This window comes from Microcebus murinus, chromosome 4 (assembly GCF_040939455.1).
Source record: "Microcebus murinus isolate Inina chromosome 4, M.murinus_Inina_mat1.0, whole genome shotgun sequence".
NCBI lineage: Eukaryota > Metazoa > Chordata > Mammalia > Primates > Cheirogaleidae > Microcebus > Microcebus murinus.
Window position 1 is genome coordinate 113,570,382 of NC_134107.1, and position 23,101 is coordinate 113,593,482.

The 23,101-nt window shown below is 40.9% G+C and overlaps 2 protein-coding genes across 2 annotated transcripts; one reads left to right on the top strand and one right to left on the bottom strand.

Moving 5' to 3' along the window:
• Positions 1 to 847: 847 nt before the first annotated feature.
• LOC142870513 (prostate and testis expressed protein 13-like) lies at positions 848 to 4,064 on the top strand. Its single transcript, XM_076001344.1, has 4 exons — positions 848 to 899; positions 1,029 to 1,052; positions 1,415 to 1,555; positions 1,874 to 4,064. Exons 1-4 carry the CDS (start codon positions 848 to 850, stop codon positions 2,083 to 2,085), a joined length of 429 nt encoding a protein of 142 aa, XP_075857459.1. The 3' UTR covers positions 2,086 to 4,064.
• A 14,430-nt stretch (positions 4,065 to 18,494) lies between these two features.
• PATE3 (prostate and testis expressed 3) lies at positions 18,495 to 20,893 on the bottom strand. Its single transcript, XM_012772383.2, has 3 exons — positions 20,845 to 20,893; positions 19,496 to 19,618; positions 18,495 to 18,619 (listed from the first exon to the last, which is right to left on the bottom strand). Exons 1-3 carry the CDS (start codon positions 20,891 to 20,893, stop codon positions 18,495 to 18,497), a joined length of 297 nt encoding a protein of 98 aa, XP_012627837.1.
• Positions 20,894 to 23,101: the final 2,208 nt, after the last annotated feature.

Here is a 23,101-nt window from a genome sequence, read left to right on the forward strand (position 1 = left end):
GAGAAGGTGGCAGCTGATGGCAGAAAGGGATGACAGGAACGTGTGACATCTTCTTAAGGAATTAAGGGGAAGACAAGGACCAGTGGGAAAACTCATTTCCTACCCTCCCTGACTTCCCCTCCATGCACCCATTTGACCAATCCACCTAGATCTCCCCTGTTATCTTCTCATAAGACCAGTGCAAATATCTCCCACTGTAATCATTTGTAGCCTTTGTTTTCCTTGCAAAAAATGAATGAATAAATCTCAGGGGAAGCCAAGATGGTCTTCACCTCCTCAACTGTTTTTCCTGGGTTGTCCTATCCATCCATCCAAGATGTGTGCTACAATGAGCAGTCAGACTATATCTAAAGTATTGGGCTCTGTTCCAGGTGCTTCACCCTGTGAGGGATGCAGCCTCACTGGAGGTGATGCTGAGGCAAGTGTCCAGGATAGTTATGGTACCTGAAAAGGACTTAACTGTCATAGAGGCTTGGTGATCCCAGCTTTCTCCCTCCCTAATCATTCTGAAAGGATGTTATATAGCTGTGGAGTTAGACATGTTCTGTGAAGACCAACAAATAGAAACAACCAAAGTGAAGAGGACAGAGATTCTATGCCAGCATGAATGTCTTATTACAGATCTACTAAAATGAACTGGTGTGTCTGGGTGTGCTGAGTTCCAAGTAGCTGTAGGAATGAAACACAGACAGGATGTACCCTCTTCTGGGAACGCTGTAGAGAGGATTCAGGTGGTTTGAGCTGGAATTTATGATTCTGTGATTCTAGTGGTATGCCTGAGGGCAAGTGATGGGAATAAATAAAACTGGAGCCTTCCACTGGGACCTTCTCAGGACGAGGCCTCAGGATGTTCCGGTTGCTCCTGCTGGGCATGTTCCTAGTGCTCTTCATGGATGAGGGTAAGGCCTGGTGGGAGAGGCATTCTCTCTGTTGAGAGAATGTGTAGGGAGGGAGAAAGAGGTTTCTACACTTAGCTTTTGGGGCTGCCGTAAAATAATTTAGGATAATTTTTCTTCTTGTCTACACAGGAGAAAGAGTCCTGACAACGAAAGGTATGGTGTAGTTGGTTTGTAGTTCTTGAATGAATAATGCCACAATGAGAGGGGACATACTTGATTTCTTAACACATTGCTTTTCTACCTTCCCTGACTCGACTCTATTCTCCTCCCTCACTACTCTAGGGTCTTCTTTCTTTCCTCAGACTTGAGAGAGGGGTCCTTGACTTCTTTGGGGGTCATAGCTGTCATCCAATTGAGGGAGTGAGGACCCCTTACTGAGGCTTGGAGTAGTATCAACTTTCTTCTTGTGAGGTTTGCACTGCCCCAATATAAATGTTTATGGGTAGAAATAGGCTTTTTAAAGCAGAATCATTTTCCCTAGAGCTGTTTTTTAAAGCTCCCCTCTCTTTTGTTAGGGATTCGACTTTGCAATGAATGTAAACATTTTGATGGGATCAAATGCAGGAATGGCATGAAACATTGCTGGAAGTTTAATATATATAGGCAAAACAGGAGTTGTACCACAAATAACTATTACTTTAGTGATCGCCTTACAGGTAAGTGGGGGTTACAGAGAGACACAAAATATCACCCGTGGTGCCCACAATCCCTAGAGTCAAGGTTCAGGAAGTATCTGGGGATCACAGGAGAGGGTGGGAAAGTGGGATTCCCCATACACAGACCTGGGTGTGGAGGTGGTATGGGAGGCATGTGTCTTTTGCTTGGTCATGGCTAGAGAGACAGAGACAAGATGCAGGCACAGTTTGGGGGTTCATTCCAGTCTACAGAAAATTGATGAGGGTCTGGAGAAAAGCCATTGTTAGGAAGATGATGAAATGAGGCAAACTGATCACATGTGCTTTCCTTCTCTTTAGGGAGATACCTGTTTCGTTACACAACACTGACTTGTAAGCCCTGTGAGGAGGGAATGTTCCAGTTATTCCATGACCTCCTGAGAGAAACATTTTGCTGCACTGATAAAAACAAGTGTAATACCGGCTACCATAATTTGGATATTACAAGGATGCTTGGAATTAGCCATAAAGATGAAGTAGAGTATTTTGCAAAAAATAAGGACGAAAAATAAGGATAAGATTTTTGAACCATATCTTCTTGCAGTAGTCTTGGCCTTTTTGTTTTCACCCAATGAAAACAAACATATTACATTTTCCCCAAACCTAGACCCTATTTTCTTCTCTATTCCAGTACATCTAACCTATGGAAGCTCTGTCTTTCCAATGCCCATGCTTCCATTAACAGGGAAGGGGAAACTATAGCCCATAAAAACCCCAACTCTGCCTTCTGGTTGGATTCCTTAGTCTTTGCACCTGATACTCCCTGGCAGTCTCTACTTGTCCTTGAGTTCTGATGCTAAACCTGGGCTAAAGTTAGAATTCTAAAGTCTCTTGCAAAGGGAGAAAAGTATTTCTGTAGAGTTTCTGGGGGAAGATCAGGAGAAAGCAGATTAGATAGAAATAGGGACCATATATTATAGGAAATTGTGGGAGAAATATTTGGAAGGTGAGTAGAAGAGGTATTTGGAGGGGGATATGGGGAGGGCTTATATTAAGCAGGAGTTTGGGAAAGTCAATGTGAAATTAGAAAGCATCCTCTAACCTGCATGAAAGGAATAGTCAATGTACTAGACATGAGAATTGTAGTGCCTGCGAACATTCTGGGGAAACTATATTGACCATAGCTACTTCTGGCCACACAGCCCTAGGCCACCAGGTTTCTAATTATCTTACCTTGATCTCATGGCTAAAGCCAAGTATATCAGGATGGGCACTTGGCTGAGTGTTGGCCAATTATTCTCTCTCAGCATATGCTATCATTTGAATGTATCCCCCACCAAAAAAACAACTCATGTTGAAATTTAATTGCCAATATAATGGTATTGGGAGGTGAGGCATTTAAGAGTTGCTTAGTTGGTGAATGGATTAATGCCATTATCAATGGCATAGGTTGCCATGCTGGGAGTGGGCTCCTCATAAAAAGGATGAGTTCTGCCCAATTTCTTCTTGCTCTGTCTTTCATACTTGCTTGTCCTTCCACATGTTATCATGCAGCAAGAAGGCCCTTGCCAGACTCTGGCGTCATGCTCTTGGACTTTTCAGCCTCCAGAACCACAAACTAAATAAATTTCTGTGTATTATCAATTATGCAGTTTCAGGTATTCTGTTATAGCAATAGAAAATGGACTAATACACCACAAGATACACAGTCCTCAAAAACATTTAAATATTGCCTTTCATTCAGTGTACTCATTGATAAAAGCTGAGGTTTTTTTTTTTTTAATGTATTGGCATAGCCCTGCAACAGAAAATGTTAAGGAGAGATAAAAGATTCAGATTATCACTATGGTTTTCTTTAACCACTTTGGTACGAGCGTTGACTATAGTCAATAACCACAGATGAACGTGCACACCCAAGCGTCAACTATAATTGATAGCCACAGATGAATGCGCACAGCTGAGCGTCAACTTTAGCTGACAGCTGTGATATGACTTTTCTAATTTTTCATTTATCAAAATAAAATTGTGAACATTTAAAAATAACATAATAAAAACATATATGTATATGTTACCTATTCTGATTTACATTACAAGTAAAGCTGCCTGTAAAGTAAAACAAGCTTTCAGTGCTTGAAAGCTTTCCTCATCACACAAGAGCAAAATGGATTCATTGTCAATGCACAGCACAAACTATCATGTGGACTATGAGTACCGGCTGTGGGCAAGGTTTCCCGGTCGGTGAGCGCTGTACTGAAGTGGTTAAAAAATGCCATGAAATGACAAAAGTTAAGCCCTGAATTATTATTGACTGACATTAGATTTATATATTTTTTATAACCATGTTAATCATCCTGTGTATTAGAATCTACAAGCACTATTATATTTATTTTTAGCTATAAAATTACACACACATATATAGTATTATCCCAGGGTTAGTAATATCCCTCTTGATAGCATGATTACAACTGCGTATTAGTTTCTACAATATTGTATTTACATAAGTAGAATAAAATATATCTACAAATTAATTTAAAAATACTTTCAATATATATGATAGGATTTCTCCCAAATTGTGTAATGTTAGGATAGAATACTATATTTTAACATCTTGAGAAGTAGAAAATATGGTAGATTCTTTCATTTGGGGTTGGTTAATTAGTTTGAATGGACAGAATGGAGACACTGGCAGCAGGTTCTAAGAATGAAGTGATTCATGGGGAAATCACTGTGATGTGTGGTTAGTATCTAGAATGGTCCCAAGCCAGTCAAAATTATGTTGAAACAGAAACTAAGAAGGTTCAAATTAGGGAAGAGATACAAAGTGGATGGTGAAGAAGGTACCTGGTAGTAGGAAGACTAAGACACTGAGTAATACAGATAGATGGAGACTGATTGACACACATTAACAGCTAAATTTGAAGTGCAGATTTATAAACCACTGTAGTAAAGTCCCCAGAGTTGCACCTCAGCCAGAATGGTCCAATTTTCCTGAACCTGGACATATTATGTTTCCTGTCTTGGATTTCCATGAGATTCTGACTCCCATATTGCCCCATGTTACATTTATCCCCATCCCATTTTCTTGGTTAAATTGGAGTAAATCTCTGTTTTTTATATTAAAAAACAAAAACAAATGCAAAGTAAAGGTGATGGTGGAAGGAGACTAGAAGCTGAACAAGTATATTAGTTCTGTATTCAGGTCCAGAATACTAGAAGGCCCCTTGTGAGTCCACCACCAATAAATTTCCCTTGCTTTGTGGTATACCTACAGTGGCAAAAGTGATCATTGTCAAGGGAAGACAAACTTACTATATGGAACTAACAACCTGGGAGTTTGTAACATTGGGAAGAATAGGGTTTCATTTGTATAAATATGTGTAAAATCATAGAAATCCAATATTAAAATGTTCATTTATAGATAAATTATCTGAAAACCACATCTCAAAAGTTTTGTTCTGTTTTTAAATTTAAAAACAGTGTGGTTGGATTGGAATATCAGGAGTCAGGCTCTGTAATCTCAGTAGAATTTATCTAGAGGCATTCTATGATCTGGGGCTTAAAATTTGACCTGATTTTTTTCTATAGACTGAGCCCTAAAGTAATTGCTGAAGGTTTCAAAATGCTCTCTGAGAGTGTTAAACATGTATCTGTGGATTGCCTGATTTTAAGCCGGTAGAGTGCTGCTGATGGTGACAAAGAAAAACTAGAAAAAAAATTACTTATACTATTTTCAGCTATTTGGGTATATATTTAATTGTGGTTTTAATACAGATTTACTGGGGCAGGGTAACAAACCCACTAGCCCTCAGTCATGGGAAACAATACCCAGGAAGGGCATTGTGAGCAGCAACTGCAAAGAGACTGAGCCAGGATGGTAAAAGATGCCTGCCTTAGACTTCTTGGTTTGGTTTTAAGGTTTTGCCTGGCACTATCAAGGCAGTACTGTGGACTTTCTGTTGGGACACATTAGAGGCAGCAGTGTAGTTTATGAACCCCCATAAATCCTTTTATAAGAAGACAGAACAACTAGGATAGAAAAGTGCCATGGACAAAATCAGAGTCCCCTAGGCCTAAGCCTTCTAGATCTCAGAAATATAGAAATATAGCACTAAAATTCCTTTGGCAAAATTACAGCTATTTATTTATTTATTTATCTGAGACAGAGTCTCACTTTGTTGCCCAGGCTAGAGTGAGTGCCGTGGTGTCAGCCTAGCTCACAGCAACCTCAATCTCCTGGGCTCAAGCAATCCTACTGCCTCAGCCTCCCGAGTAGCTGAGACTACAGGCATTTGCCACCATGCCCGGCTAATTTTTTTTTCTATGTACATTAGTTGGTCAATTAATTTCTTTCTATTTATAGTAGAGACAGGGTCTTGTTCTTGCTCAGGCTGGTTTCGAACTCATGACCTCGAGCAATCCATTTCCTCCAATTTTCTAGTTTGTGTGCATAAAGATTTTTGTATTATTCATAAATTGTATCTTGGATCTCTTTGGGGTCAGTTGTGATATCTCCTTTTTTATACCTGATGGAGTTTATTAGAGATTTCTCTTTTCTGCTTTTCGTTAGCTTAGCCAATGGTGTGTCAATTTTGTTTATTTTTTCAAAGAACCAACTTTTTGTTTTATTAATCTCCTGAATAGCTTCCCTGTTTTCAATTTCATTTAGTTCTGATTTGATCTTGTTGATTTCACTTCTTCTGCTGGGTTTGGGGTTGGTCTGTTCTTCTTTTTCCAGCTCTTTGAGTCGTTTCATTAGATTGTCTATTTGTGATCTTTCTGTCTTTTGGTTATAGGCATTTACGGAGATAAACTTTCCTCTCAGAACTGCTTTATCTATGTCCCAGAGGAGTTGATAACTTGTCTCTCCATTGTCGTTTTCTTCATAGAAGTTTTTTATTTCCGTCTTGATTTCTTCATTTACGAAGTAATCATTTAGTAGGAGGTTGTTTAATTTCTACGTTTTTGTATAGAAATGTGAGTTTCTGTTAGGGTTGATTTCTAGTTTTATTCCACTGTGATCTGAGAAGGTACATGGTATGATTTCTATTTTTTTAAATTTCTTGAGGTTTACTTTGTGTCCTAGGATATGGTCAATCTTAGAGAATGTCCCGTGAGCTGATGAGAAGAACGTATATTCAGTGGATTTTGGGTAGAATATTCTGTAGATGTTTGTCAGACCCAATTGTTCTAGAGTTTTGTTAAAGTCCATTATTTCTTTATTAATTTTCTGTTTGGAGGATCTGTCTCGTGCCATCAGTGGGCTGTTGAAATCTCCGACGATTATGGAGTTGCTATTAATCCATTTGCTTAGCTCCAGTAAGGTTTGCTTTATGAATCTGTGTGCACCTAAGTTGGGAGAATATATATTTAAAATTGTTATCTCTTCTTGTTGGACTGTGCCCTTAACCATTATACAATGACCCTTTTTATCTTTTACTACTTTTGTTGGTTTAAAAACTAAATCGTCTGAAATTAGAACTGCCACACCAGCCTTCTTTTGGCTTCTATTTGCTTGGAATATTGATCTCCACCCTTTTATTTTTAGTCTATATGCATCCTTGCAGGTTAGATGTGTTTCCTGAAGACAGCATATACTTGGCCTGTATTTTCTTATCCATTCAGCCAGCCTATGTCTCTTGAGTGGAGAGTTTAAGCCATTCACATTTATTGAGAGAACTGATAGGTAAGGTAGATTACTGATCATTCTGTTGGGTTGGATGTTGTTGCTATGATTTCTGTCTTGAGCCATTGTAATATCTGGCCTTTAATATCTTTGGGTTTTGGTTGTTTTTATATTCGTGGGTTATTATTATGATGTTCCGTGCGTAACGCTGTTTTAAGTACTTCTTGTAGGGCTGGTCTTGTCTTGGTGAATTCTCTGAGCCTCTGCTTGTCTGAGAATGTTTTTATTTCTCCTTCATATACGAAGCTTAGTTTTGCAGGGAATAATATTCTAGGCTGGGCATTGTTTTGTTTCAAAAGAGTAAGAATGGGGCCCCAGTCTCTCCTTGCTTGTAAAGTCTCATTAGAGAAGTCTGATGTTATTCAAATTGGCTTTCCCTTGTATGTTACTTGCTTCTTTTGTCTTACAGCTCTTAGAAGGGCCTCTTTAGTTGATACTTTGGTCAGTCTGATGACTGCATGTCGTGACGTCTTCCTGTTTGCGTTGAATCTCCCAGGGGTCCTCTGAGCTTCTTGAACTTGTATATCAAGATTTTGAGCAAGGCCTGGGAAATTTTCCTCTATTATATCTTCAAACAGCTTGTCCAACCCTAGAGTGTTGTCTTCTTCCCCTTCTTGTAACCCTATGACCCTCACATTAGGTTTCTTCACATAATCCCACATCTCTTGTAGGCTTTGCTCTTTTGTCTTGTTTCTCTGCTCTATTTCTGTGACTGATTTATTTAATTGGAGGGTGTTATCTTCAAGCTCTGAGATTCTTTCTTCTGTTTGATCTACCCTGTTCTTGAGACTTTGCACTGTATTTTGTAGTTCCTTGAATTGATTCTTCATTTCCAGGAGTTCGGTTACACTTTTCTTCATTGTGTCTATTTCTTTTCCCATATCCTGGAGGCTTTTTGTGGTTTCTTTGTGTTGGTTATTGAGTTGTTGTTGTAGCTGGGTGAGTGTTCTTATGATCCACATACGAAATTCCTCTTCTGTCATATTGGTTGCCTGATTTTGGTTGGTGTCCGTTTCTAGGGGGCTGGTGTTCCTCTTTGGGGGTGAGTTTTCCGTTTGGTTCTTCATATTTCCTGAGTTCTTTCGCTGATTTCTTCTCATGTAGATCAGTTGTTGTTTCTTTCCTTAAGTTATTGTTTGGGTATTCACACACCTTGTTTAGTTTCTGAGGCGTTAGGTGGTGTCTGTGGGTGAAATTGGACCACTCCCTGTATATTGAGTCAGTGGGTGCCGTGGTAAGGCTGTGCAAGATGCCGTCCCTGTCAGTAGGTGGCGTTTGCTTGGAGGAACAGGCTATACTGTTGATTTTGTGATCTGTTAACAGCTCTTGTTCTGGGCGGAGCTGGGTTGGGTAAGCCTGCCCTCAGGCCGTTAGCAAGGGTCAAAGTTCTGTCCTCTGCTTCCAGGGAAAGCTGTCAGAGCGGGGCTGGAATGGTCCCGCTCAGCCAGAAAGTCTGTGTGTGGGGTGGGGCTGTCTGAGACCCGCAGTCTGGAGCCGACCTCGCTTCTTTCCACCCTCCCCAAGTCCGCAGCTACTCCTGGGCCTCTGCCAGCAGGCCAGACCACAAGCCACCAGGCCTCCCTGGACTGTGATGCCGACGGGGAGGTTCCCTGCACAGGAATGCCACCTGGGTTGGGCGCATGGCCTCCTCCTGGGAGGAGGGTTGCCCTCTAGGACGCCGATCCACCCCTGGAGGCACACACACCTCAGTAGGCTGTTCACGTATAACCCTTCTGTGCCCCGGGCAATGCTAGCCCTCGGTGCAGGGGATCTGGTCTGTAGGTCCTACCTCTGGGTCCCAGAGTTCAAACTGTATCCCCACCAGGGAGAGGATTTCTGGTCCCAATTCACCCACAGGGAGCCCAAGCTGGGTCTACGTCTCTCCTGGGAACATGGTGCCAGCAGCACCTGGGAGGGTGGGCTGGTAGGGAGCTCACCGTCTGAGTTTCCCTGAGTCAGGTGTAGGGTCCCAAATGGGAAGGTCCCATTCCCTGGAGGTGCCTCCGGCTGGTGACTGTATTGTCTCTCTGGGCAGCCGCGGGTAGGGTCGGTGGAGGGGGGGGAGGAGGCGATATGGCGCCTGCCACGTGGCTGGGGTCTGTGCACATGGAGGTGCCCGGAGGAAGTTGGGAACCTGGTGCCACGTCTGCTACAGGCTCACCGCTGGGTGGTGGCGGCGGCGGTCTCTGGGCTGGTGTCTGCAGGTCTCTCCACCCGCTGGGGAGCCCACCAGCAGTCCCGAATGCAGGGGAGGGGAAACAGCAAATCCACCTACCCTTGCCTCTGGTCTCCAGGCTGCTCCGGTGGTCTCAGCCTCCAGTTCTCCTCTGCAGCCTCCTCCCGTGGAGTCTCTTGGGGTCTCAGGTACCCCTCCTTCCGGCCCTTGTCCGCTGTATGCTCGTCTTCTTGCTTCTTTCCTCTAATTTCTGCTAGAATCTGGCTTTTCTGCAGAGATACTCTGTCCGGCGGTGTTATTCGTCTGCCATCATGCTCCAAATCCCATTTATTTATTTTTGTTGCTGCTGTTATTGCCTTTGGGGACTTCTTCATAAAGTCTGCATGTTACGCGAATTGGCTTTCCCTTGTATGTCACTTGCCTCTTTGGTCTTACAGCTCTTAGAAGGGCCTCTTTAGTTGATAATTTGGTCAGTCTGATGACTGCATATCGTGACGTCTTCCTGTTTGCATTGAATCTCTCAGGGGTCCTCTGAGCTTCTTGAACTTGTATATCGAGATTTTGAGCAAGGCCTGGTTAATTTTCCTCTATTATATCTTCAAATAGCTTTTCCAACCCTTGGGTATTGTCTAGTAACCCTATGACCCTCACATTAGGTTTCTTCACATAATCCCACATCTCTTGTAGGCTTTGCTCTTTTCTCTTGTTTCTCTGGTGTATCTCTGTGATGGTTTTATTTAGTTGGAGGATGTTATCTTTAAGCTCTGAGATTCTTTCTTCTGTTTGATCTACCCTATTCTTGAGACTTTCCACTTAATTTTGTAGTTGCTGAATTGATTCTTTATTTCCAGGAGTTTGGTTAAACTTTTCTTCATTGTGTCTATTTCGTTAGTGAACTTTTCTTCCAGGTCGTGGAGGCTGGTTTTGAGTTGTTGTGGTTTCTTCGTGTTGGTTATTGAGTTGTTGTTGCAGGTCGGTGAGTGTTCTTATGATCCACATACGAAATTCCACTTCTGTCATTTTGGTTGCCTGATTTGGGTTGGTGTTCATTTCTATGGGGCTGGTGCTCCTCTTTGGGGGTGTGTTTTCCGTTTGGTTCTTCATATTTCCTGAGTTCCTTTGCTGATTTCTTCCCATGTTGATCAGTTGTTGTTTCTTTCCTTTAGGTTTTTGTTTGTGAATTCACACACTTTGTTTAGATTCTGAGGCGTCAGGTGGTGTCTGTGGGTGAGATTCAACCACTCCCTGTATAATGAGTGAGTGGGTGCCATGAAAAGGCTGTGCAGGATGCCCTCCCTGTCAGTAGGTGGCGCTTGCCTGGAGGAACAGGCTATGCTGTTGATTTTGTGTCCTGTTATCAGCTCTTATTCTGGGCGGAGCTGGGTTGGGAAAGCCTGCCGTCGGACACCACCAATGCTGTTAGCAGGGGTCAAAGTTCTCTTCTCTGCTTCCAGGAAAAGTTGTCAGGGCGGGGCTGGAATGGTCCTGCTCAGCCAGAAAGTCTGTGTGTGGGGGTGGGGCTGTCTGAGACCCGCAGTCTAGAGCGGGCCTCGCTTCTTTCCACCCTCCCCAACTCCGCAGCTACTCCTCGGTCGCTGTCAGCAGGCCAGACCACAAGCCACCAGGCCTCCCTGGACTGTGATGCCGGCAGGGAGGTTCCCTGTGCAGGAAAGCCACCTCGGCTGGGTGCACGGCCTCCCTTTTGGGGGAGAGTTGCCCTCTAGGACGCCAATCTGCCCCTGGAGGCACACATACCTCAGCAGGCTGTTCACAAATTTCCCTTCTGTGCCCGGGGCAATGCTAGACCTCGGTGCAAGGGACTGGTCTGTAGGTCGGACATCAGGGTCCCAGAGTTCAAACTGTATCCCCACCAGGGAGAGGAGTTCTGGTCCCAATTCACCCACAGGGAGCCCAAGCTGTTTCTGTGTCTCTGAGCTTCTGAGTCGGCACCGTACTCCTGGGAACACCATGCCAGCAGTACCTGGGAGGGCTGGTCGGTAGGGAGCTCACAGTCTGAGTTCCCATTAGTCAGCTGTAGGGTCCCAAAAGGGAAGGTCCTGTTCCCTGGAGGTGCCTCCCGCTGGTGGCTATATTGTCTCTCTGGGTAGCCACAGGTAGGGTCGGCGGAGGGGAGGAGGAGGCTATATGGCGCCTGTTGCGCCGCTTGGGTCTGTGCACACGGAGGTGCCGGAAGGGAGTTGGGAGCCTGGTGCCGCGTCCACTACAGGCTCACCACTAGCTGGTGGTGGCTGTCTCTGGGCTGGTGTCCGCAGGTCTCTCCACCCGCTGAGGAGCCCACCAGCAGTCTGAGATGCAGGTGAGGGGAAAGGTGACTTATCCACCTACCCTTGCCGCTGGTCTCCGGGCTGCTCTGGCGGTCTCAGCTTCCAGTTCTCCTCCGCAGCCTCCTCCTGTGGATTCTCCCAGGGTCTCAGGTAACCCTCCATCTGGCCCTCGTCTGCTGTATGCTCATCTTCTTTTCTAATTTCTGCTAGAATCTGTCTTTTCTGCAGAGACACTCTGTCTGGCAGTGTTTCTCGTCCGCGATCTTGATCCTCCCCCCAGCCTAGAATCTTATTCCCTGTAAATTAAGCTTCATATATGAAGGAGAGTAAGACATTCTCAGACAAGCAAAGTCTCAGAGAATTCACCACGACAACACCAGCCCTACAAGAAGGACTCAAAACAGTGTTATGCATGGAACACCATAATAAAAACTCACGAATATAAAAATAACCAAAACCCAAAGATTAAAGGCCAGATAATACAATGGCTCAAGAGAGAAATCAAAGCAATAACATCCAACCGAACTGAATGAACAACAATCTACCTTACCTGTAGGTTCTCTCAATAAATGTGAATGGCTTAAACTCTCTACTCAAGAGACATAGGCTGGCTGATTGGATAAGAAAATACAGGCCAAGTATATGCTGTCTTCAGGAAACACATCTAACCTGCAAGGATGCATATAGACTAAAAGTAAACGGGTGAAGATCAGTATTCCAGGCAAGTGGAAGCCAAAAGAAGGCTGGCGTGGCAGTTCTAATTTCTGATGATTTAGTTGTCAAAGCAACAAAAGTAGTGAAAGACAAAGAGGGTCATTATATAATGATGAAGGGCACAGTTCAACAAGCAGAGATAACAATTTTAAATATATATGCACCTAACCTAGGTGCACACAGATTCATAAAGCAAATCTTAGTGGAGCTAAGCAAATGGATTAGTAGCAACTCCATAATCACCAGAGATTTCAACACCCCACTGTCGGCACGAGACAGATCCACCAAACAGAAAATTAATAAAGAAATACTGAACTTAAACAAAACTCTAGAACAATTGGGTCTGACTGACATTTACAGGACATTCTACCCCAAATCCACTGAATATATGTTCTTCTCATCAGCTCACGGGACATTCTCTAAGATTGACCATATCCTAGGACACAAAGTAAATCTAAAGAAATTTAAAAAAGTAGAAATCACATCATGTACCTTCTTTTATCATAGTGGAATAAAAGTAGAAATCAATCCTAACAGAAACTCAAATTTCTACACAGAAACGTGGAAATTAAACAACCTCCTAGTAAATGATTACTTCATCAATGAAGAAATCAAGATGGAAATAAAAAATTCTATGAAGAAAACGACAATGGAGAGACAAGTTATCAAATCCTATGGGACACATATAAAGCAGTTCTGAGAGGAAAGTTTATCTCCATAACTGCCTACAACCAAAAGACAGAAAGATCACAAATAGACAATCTAATGAAACGACTCAAAGAGCTGGAAAAAGAAGAACAGACCAACCCCAAACCCAGCAGAAGAAGTGAAATCAACAAGATCAAATTAGAACTAAACGAAATTGAAAACAGGGAAGCTATTCAGGAGATTAATAAAACAAAAAGTTGGTTCTTTGAAAAAATAAACAAAATTGACACACCATTGGCTAAGCTAACGAAAAGCAGAAAAGAGAAATCTCTAATAAGCTCCATCAGGAACAAAAAAGGAGATATCACAACTGATCCCAAAGAGAGCCAAGATACGATTTATGAATAATACAAAAATCTTTATGCACACAAACTGGAAAATGTGGAGGAAATGGACAAATTTCTAGAAACACACAGCCTCCCTAGGCTCAACCAGGAAGAAATAGATTCCCTGAACAGACCAATCTCAACAGCTGAAATAGAAACAGCAATTAAAAATCTCCCTAAAAAGAAAAGCCCCGGTCCAGATGGCTTCACACCTGAATTTTACCACACTTACAAAGAAGAACTAGTACCTATCTTGCAGAAACTATTCCACAACATCGAGAAGAACGGAAACCTCCCCGACACCTTTTATGAAGCGAATATTACTGTGATACCAAAACCAGGAAAGGATGCAACAAAAAAAGAAAACTACAGACCAATATCCCTAATGAATATAGATGCAAAAATTTTCAACAAAATCTTAGCTATCCGAATCCAGACACTTATCAAAAAAATAATCCACCACGACCAAGTGGGCTTCATCCCAGGGATGCAGGGATGGTTCCACATACGTAAATCTATAAATGCAATTCACCACATAAACAGAAGCAAAAACAAAGACCACATGATTCTTTCAATACATGCAGAAAAAGCTTTTGACAAAATTCAACACCCTTTCATGATACGAACACTTAAGAAAACAGGCATAGAAGGGACATACCTATAAATGATACAAGACATATATGACAGACCCATAGCTAACATCATACTGAATGGGGAAAAATTGAAATCATTCCCACTTAGAACTGGAACCAGACAAGGCTGCCCACTATCTCCACTTCTGTTCAACATAGTGCTGGAAGTCTTGGCTACAGCAATCAAACAGGAAAATGGAATCAAAGGTATCCAAATAGGGGCAGAAGAGATCAAACTTTCACTGTTTGCTGATGATATGATATTGTATCTAGAAAACACCAAAGATTCAACCAAGAAACTCCTGGAACTGATCAATGAATTTAGTAAAGTCTCAGGATACAAAATCAATACACAGAAATCAGAGGCATTCATATATGCCAACAACAATATAATTGAGAACCAAATTAAAGACTCAATTCCCTTCTCAATAGCAACAAAGAAATTAAAGTACCTAGGAATATACTTAACCAAGGACGTAAAAGACCTCTACAGGGAGAACTATGAAACACTGAGGAAGGAAATAGCAGAGGATGTAAACAGATGGAAATCCATACCATGTTCGTGGATCGGCAGACTCAATATCATCAAAATGTCTATACTACCCAAACTGATCTACAGATTCAATGCAATACCTATTAAAATCCCATCAGCATTCTTCACAGATATAGAAAAAATAATTTTATGCTTCGTATGGAACCAAAGAAGACCCCGGATATCAAGAGCAATTCTAGGCAACAAAAACAAAATGGGAGGCATTAATTTGCCAGATATCAAACTATACTACAAAGCTGTAGTAATTAAATCAATATGGTATTGGCACAAAAAGAGGAATATTGACCAGTGGAACAGATGTGAGAATCCTGATATAAAACCATCCTCATATAGCCATCTAATGTTTGACAAAGCAGACAGAAACATATGCTCGGGAAAAGAATCCCTTTTTAATAAATCGTGCTGAGAAAACTGGATAGCCACCTGTAGAAGGCTAAAGCAGGACCCACACCTTTCATCTCTCACAAAAATCAACTCATGCTGGAGAACAAACTTACACCTAAGGTATAAAACTATTAGAATTCTAGAGGAAAAAGTTGGAAACACTCTCCTAGACATTGGCCTAGGCAAAGAGTTTATGAAGAAGTCCCCAAAGGCAATCACAGCAGCAACAAAAATAAATATATGGGACATGATCAAACTACAAAGCTTCTGCACAACCAAAGAAATAGTCATGAAAGTAAATAGACAACCTATAGAATGGGAGAACATATTTGCGTCCTTCGCATCCTATAAGGAACTGATAACTAGAATATACTTAGAACTCACAAAAATCAGCAAGAAAAAAATCAAATAACCGTATTAAAAAGTGGGCAAAGGATTTGAACAGAAACATTTCTAAAGAAGACACAAGAATGGCCAACAAACATGAAAAACTGCTCAACATCTCTAATCATCAGGGAAATGTCAATCAAAACCACAATGAAATATCACTTAACTCCAGTGAGAATGGCATTTATAAAAATGTCTCAAAACAATAAATGCTGGCATGAATGCGGAGAGAGAGGAACACTCCTACACTGCTGGTGGGACTGCAAATTAATTCAATCTCTGTGGAAAGTAATATGTAGATACCTTAAAGAGATAGAAGTGAATCTACCATATGATCCAGCAATCCCTATGCTGGGCATCTACCCAAAAGATCCAATGACACTCTACAAAAAAGACACCTGCTGTCGAATGTTTATAGCAGCACAATTCATAATTGCAAGGCTGTGGACACAGCCCAAGTTCTCATCAATCCAAGAATGGATTAATTAAATGTGGTATATGTATACCGTGGAGTACTATTCAGCTCTAAGAAACAATAGTGATATAGCACATCTTATATTTTCCTGGTTAGAGCTGGAACCCATACTATTAAGTGAAGTTTCCCAAGAATGGAAAAACAAGCACCACATATACTCACCAGCAAATTGGTTTTAACTGAGCAGCACCTAAGTGGACACATAGGGACTACAGTAATAGGTTATTGGGCAGGTGGGTGGGGGGAGGTGGGTGGGTGTATACACATATAATGAGTGATATGTGCACCATCTGGGGGTGGATTGTGCTGCAGACTCAGACTTTTGGGGGGAGGGGGGGAAATGGGCATTTATTGAAACCTTAAAATCTGTACCCCCATAATATGCCAAAATAAAAAAAAAATAAAAAAAAATGATAAAAAAAACTCACTGTAAAGGCAGGAATATAGTAAAATCAGAATACCTTAACACTGTATTGGTGGTGTGTAAATCAGTTTTAATTCTTATAAAAAGTTAAAAGACAAAAATATTAAAAATAATGATAGCTACAAGAATTTGTAAGGAATAAACAATATATAAAAGATGTAAATTGTGACATCAATAAAGTACAATGTGGAGAAAGAAAAAGTTAAAATGTAGAGCTATGGTATGCAATTTAACTTATCTGCTTAAAATATACTGTTATAACTATAAGATGTTTTATATAAGTCTCACGGTAACCAGAAAGAAAAAAACCTATATAGAAACACAAAATATAAAGAGAAGGGGATCAAGGCATAACACTACAAAAAAATCATCACATCATGAAGGAAGAAAACAAAAGAGTAAGAAAGGAACAATGGATCTAAAAACAGTTAGAAAACAATGAAGAAAATGACAGAAGTAACTCTTTGCCTGTTATCACTTTAAGTGTAAATTGACTAAATCTTCTGATTTAATCAAAAGACAGTACCTGAAGGGATTTAAAACCACTAAGATACAACTGTATGCTGCCTATAAGAGATTCACTTTAGTTTTAAGGACGCACATAGCCTGGTAGTGAAGGGATGGAAAAAGATATACTATGCAAATGGTAACTAAAAGAGAACATGGTGCATACATCAGAAAAAGTAGACTTTAAATCAAAGACTATCATAAGAGACAAAAAAGTTCACTATATAATAATAAAGGGGCAAATTCATCAAGAGGATATAATAATTGTAAATATAACAGTTGTAAATATATATGTACTCAACAATGGAGTACATAAATATATTTTAAAAATATCAACTGAAGTGAAAGGAGAAATACAATAATACCAGACTAAGAGACGGGGTTTAATAAATTGTAGTATATGCATACAATGAAATAAAAAAGAATAAACTTTGATATTAGCGACAACATGCATAACTCTTAAAAATATTATGGCGAGTGAAAGAAGCTGGATTCAAGAGAATACCTTCTGTGCGGTTTCATTTATAATTAGTTGAAGAACAGGCAAAGTTAGTCTATGGAGATAGAGTGTGATGCTAATCACCAATCCCAAGTGAGAACGTCTTCTGCATGGAAAACAGCAAAGATCATCACCTGCCACCACCAGGAACAGGAGTTCACATACTTCTGCCCATAGTATCCTGGGCTCCTGTTTAGGTCTGCTATGCACTGGTTACCTAGCTGTCTGAGTCCAGTGAGGCAGAGTACACACACACAAGTTATGGAACATGGCTTTATTATTTGCAGATGGGCAGCAAAGAATAGGAGGAGTCTTGGATCTATTGTAAGGTGGTTCCCCAAGACCCAAAAAAGCTGCCCACGGCAGATGAAATGTTGACTGTGCATGTCCCACTTTTCACTACAGCTGAGGGATCCTGAAAGGCTGTCTGGCCTGGGTAATATACCTCGGGGGCCCTGTGATATATGGGGCAGGGCATTGAAGGGCATCCTGCTTCTAGAGGAGAGTCTGTGTGGCAATGGGGAGGTGACAGTGGAGGTGAGGAGGAAATAGAGGGGATGAATGGCAAAGGATTAAAGCAAGATAGAAGCCTTAGGAAAGGAAGGGGAAGAAAGGAGAGCTGTGATGCACCTTGAATGTGTCTTGACAGGAATAGCAGTGGCTGTGTGTGAGCTAAGAATGTCACAGGGGCCTATCTCCTAGCATGTGTAAGGAAGTACTATGTAAGTGTCCAGAAAATCACAATGACTGAGTCTTAAGTGGGCACTGTCTGCTGGTATAAATAACTTTGTGTCTATAGAGGAAAATCTTCAGTATTCACCATTCACTTTGTTGTTATTTCTGCTAAGTCATTGTAGTGATACATGGGGATTTTAGATAAAAATATTTGTGAACTTTTAGCTGAAGTCTTTCTAGTCCACCTTAATCTTCTAACTATAAGGTTCTAGCATGGCCCTGTTTTAAATTTTACTATATAAAGCCTCTTCAGCCAGGCTTCTTGAAGTATGGAAATGCTAATAATCCCTGTAATAGAAGAAATTCACTGTTCAGAACCATTATTCCCTGACCAAGGGAGGAGCCAAGCTGAAGGCAGAAGGAAGGATGACAATTAAGGAGAGAGCAGGGATATTGTCAGGACAGACAGAGGAAGAAAGCAAGGGTAGGCAGAGTGTGAAGGGTGAGAAACATCAGTGACATTTCCAAGTGAGACCTCAGGAGGGCAAATAGCTTAGAGTTTGAAGTTACAATAATCGTAGTTGCAGCATTGATGAACATAAATTCGATTATTGAGATCTAATGTCAAGTCTCTGCAGAATTTCTGACACACCATATATGATATCTGGAGAGCATCATCTGAAATAAAAGAACCATAGAAAATAAGCCATTATCTAAGTTCTCCAAGATGAATCAAACCTGGCACTAATTCTGTCAATGAAAATGTAATCAGGCATCAGGATAGGTATACCTAGGCAGGGAAATGCAGAACTTGCTGGCCAGGTGTAGGGGTTGTTGGCCTGAGGTCCCCAACAACCCTTAACTCTTTGTGCAGAAGATTGGAAACTACTGCTTGCATGCATGTCTTCAAAGTCAAAGCAAAGTCTGGTCATTAACCAACCTCTCTTCATCCTCCCCTCCTCTAGCCTTTGGTAATAGCCATTCTACTATCTACTTCAACTGTTATTTTAACTCCCACATAACTGTGGGAGCATGTGACATTTATCTTTCTGTGCCTGGCTTATTTTATTTAACATGATGTCCATCCATATTTTTGCAAATGACAGGATTTCCTTCTTTTTATGGCTGAATAATATTCCATTGTGTATATATATATCACATTTTCTTTATTGTATATTTCAAAATAGCTAGAAGATATAAAATGTTCTAAACACAAAGAAATGATAAATGATTTTGAAGTGATGGATATTCTAATTACCTGATTTGATCATTACACATTGTATGCATGTATTAAAATATACATATCCCATAAATACATATAATTATTATGTGTCGATAAAAATGTATTTGGTTAGTTTTCTTGGAAATATAGAATTCACACCTTTTTCCTTCTGTCTCATTGTCCCAGATCCTCTTCTGTCTGCATGTTCAGGGACCTGTACTACCTGTGCTGAGGGGCGTTCTCCACTTTTTCTCCTGAGATGTAAGTTTATTGAAACATGCTCCTAAGAATTCTTAAAATTTCACACTATCTCCCCTGACCCTCTAACTTACCCTGAAAGATTTTTAATACCATGCATGTCTCGTGCTTCTGAGCAATACAGACACCAAAGCCTCTTCTGCAGTGGTCTGTCCGTGTGCGAAGGTGACATGTTATGCACCTAAGTGATGTCACTGCTAGAGAGAGAACAAGGCAGTGTCAGGCTAGACAGAGGCAGAAAGTTGGGGTAGAGCTGGAAATATCCAGACTGGGGTGGTGGTGGGGTGCATGGAGAGCTTGTGATGGAGCTCTCAATTCCAGAGCAATGAGAATAAAATGCCACCTTGTAAATGAAAGGATTCTGTTCTCAACTTCAGCCTTTTTAACATGGATAACTTTGAGCAAAAACTTTGCCTCCATATTGTTGGTTTCTCTAGCTTAAAAATGGTGCTGTGAATGCTGCTGGCCTGACCTACCTGGCAGGGTTGTAGAGAGACATGAATGTGATAAGAAGAGTGGGTGAGTACTTTAAAATATTTTACCCAAGCTAGTGTTACTATTATGGGACTTCTGACATTTGGCTTTGTCTTGTGTTGAATATTGCTGCTTGGATATTATTAGGTGATACATTCTGTTATTTTGAGCTTCAGACTAAATTAAATCTATGTTAAGCCTCATGAATCACACAGTACAGTCAGTGACACCTTTATGAGGTTCTGTGGAGTAGCTATTCAAAATACAGGTTTAATTCTTTTTTTAAAAAAATCCTACCTGGTGTATCTAAATTAGAAAAGAAATTAGCAATTATTGAGAATCTCATTTGGTCCATGCTCTCTCAAATTGTATCTGATTTAATCTTCACAAAAGCCTTGCAAGAGGGCATTATTGATCCCATTTCTCAAATTAGCAACCAACGGTACAATTTAAAACAGTGATTGAAAAACATTTTTAAAAAATATCTTTTATTCCAGGGCACTCAGTATTACTTCTCCAAGAATTACTTGTTGTAAAGTCTCTGACAAGGGTATCAAAAGCCTGTCAGGCACTAAAACAAACTACAAAATTATTCATTCCAGACTGGCCAGTTCCCTCAGTAAATGGGATATAGACTTACAAATGAAAAGGATGTCTGAAGAAAAATCTTTCCAGGATTTTGAATCATGGGGACTAGTAGGGACAGAGTCAGGGGGAGCAGGACAAAAGGGCAGCAGTACAGGCTTACACTCCTGAAAGGGAATAGCAGAATGTTGGAAGGACATGAGAGCTGGCAGAAAAGGCAGAGGAAGCTTCTATAGGCCACTGATTTCCCTCCATTATAAATGTGGTCAAAGCTCAGCCCTTCATGGACACACACTACACATGTAGAGTTTCCCCAGTTCCTCAGATCCTGTACAGGAGCCCCCTCTTCAGGTCTGAGACTCACCCACAATGAAGCAGCACAGGGGGAAGAGCAACAGGAAGTGTTTATTCATCCCAGCCCAGGAGTCTCCTGTGCAAGAGAAGGCAGCTGCAAGCACAGGTCTTCAGGCTCCAGGGCAGAAACTTGCTCTCTCATCATAGGCTAGTGATACTTTAAGCCTAAGGGGAGCCAGTCACATGGAGTTTTCTCTTGAAGTTCAAGTTCATTGGCTGTCTTCCCCACACCAGGGAAAAACAATAATTAACATGTTTGGGTTTGCATTACACTAACTCTTTTTAAACATATAATCTTCATCTTAGTAATTATTATTATTACAGTATGACATTATTATTCTTACCCCAATTTCAGAGGAGGAAAATGGAACAGGTGAGGTCTCGAAGCTTATCCATGGCTGCGTATCTAGTGACTGTTACTCAAAGTAAGCCTTTCCGATTCCAGAGTTCACCACCATGATTCAATGCCTTTTTGAGATTTATTTGTACATTCAACAAACATCTATTGAGATCTTTTATATGCCAGAAAGTTTCATGAGTGAGGACAGAGCAGTGGATGAAGCAGACAAGCTCACTTCACTACTCACTTTATAGGTGAGAACAGGAGAGTGAAAAGGAAGAACAGATATATAGTCTGTGACCAAGCCGGACCTTTAGCCTACTCTTTCACTTTACAAGAAATCTGCCCCTCAAGGCTAGAGACTGCTTACTTGTGGGATCCTGAAATCTTCTCTAGAATTATCTCCTTAGATTTATATTTTGAGTCTCACAGTTTTGTTCATGATTTATGTGTCTATCTCTATGAAAGCTATCTAAGTTAAAGTTTATCATACGTAAAGTGCCGGAGAACAGTCCTGGCATTCTAAGTCTCCTAGATCATCAGTCCAACAGCTGACAGTACTTTGGCTGGAGATAATAGAAATATTACCCATGGAACTGACTTAATCCCTTGTTCTTTAGCTGTAGGAGCAATACGATTATTAAAACATACTGAGTCTGATATTTTTAGACATCAGATGAAGATTGGGTGAAATATGATCGTAGGTCAAATGTTACTTTTTTACAATGTTACTTTTCTACAACCAGTCAGAATGTGGAGCCCTTCTCTGCCTAAGAAGAGAGCCAGAAGTCTTAGAGACTTAGATGTGAGGGAATTGATTTCTTTGAAAAGAACTGATTCTAGAATGGAGTGTAAGGTTGTGAAGGCTTTGAATCTAGTTTTAAAATCTGCTATATTTCTGGATAGCATATTAGAAACTGATGACATTTTTCAGAACATTCCCAGGTTTATCAAGAAGGCAAAACCCTGACCCTTTGGAGCTTGGGTTTACCAGGCTGTCAGGGCATTTCATTTATCACTTATTTTCTTTGCTTTATCCTCTGTTTAAAGGTAGAGAACAATAATAGTATTAAAGCAAATGAAGCAAACATTCTGAGTTAAACTGCAGTGGATTTGCACAGTGTGTAGTCTTCCTTCTTCAAGATTCTCCTTGGCAGATGCTTCCTGAAAGGCCAGTTGAGTTTTGAATCTCTAGTTTACCAGATTATTTCTAGTTATTGTAGAATTTTGTAACTCCACCCAAATTGGGATCCTCTGATCTAATCCTCATTCTCCCACAGTACCTCATTCATCACATTTTCTTTCTCTTTTTTTTACTGTATATAATCCACTAATATTTTTCTCCCTTAAGTTTCTTTTTATTAGGGGCTTTACATTATGATACTTACATATTTTCTACAAAATCTATCATCTAGATAATATTTTTGAGATTTTAAAAATGTTTTATTTCAGTATATTAAGGGGGTACAAGTGTTTCGGTTATGTATATTGTCCTTGCCCAACCCGAGTCAGAGCTTCAAGTGTGTCCATCCCCTAGACAGTGCACACTGCACCCATTAGGTGTGTATATACCCATCCTCACCCCCTTCTCATCTGTCTGACCCCCAATGAATGTTATTACTATATATGCACTTAAGTGTTGATTAGTTAATACCAATTTGATGGTGAATACATGTGGTGCTTATTTTTCCATTCTTGGGATACTTCACATAGTAGAATGGGTTCCAGCTCTATCCAGGATAATACAAGAAGTGCTATATCACTATTGTCTTTTTGTGGTTGAATAGAACTCCATGGGCTGGGCACAGTGGCTAACGCCTGTAATTCTAGCACTCTAGGAGGCCGAGACAGGCTGAGGCAGGCGGATTGCTCAAGGTCAGGAGTTCAAAACCAGCCTGAGCAAGAGTGAGACTCTGTCTCTACTAAA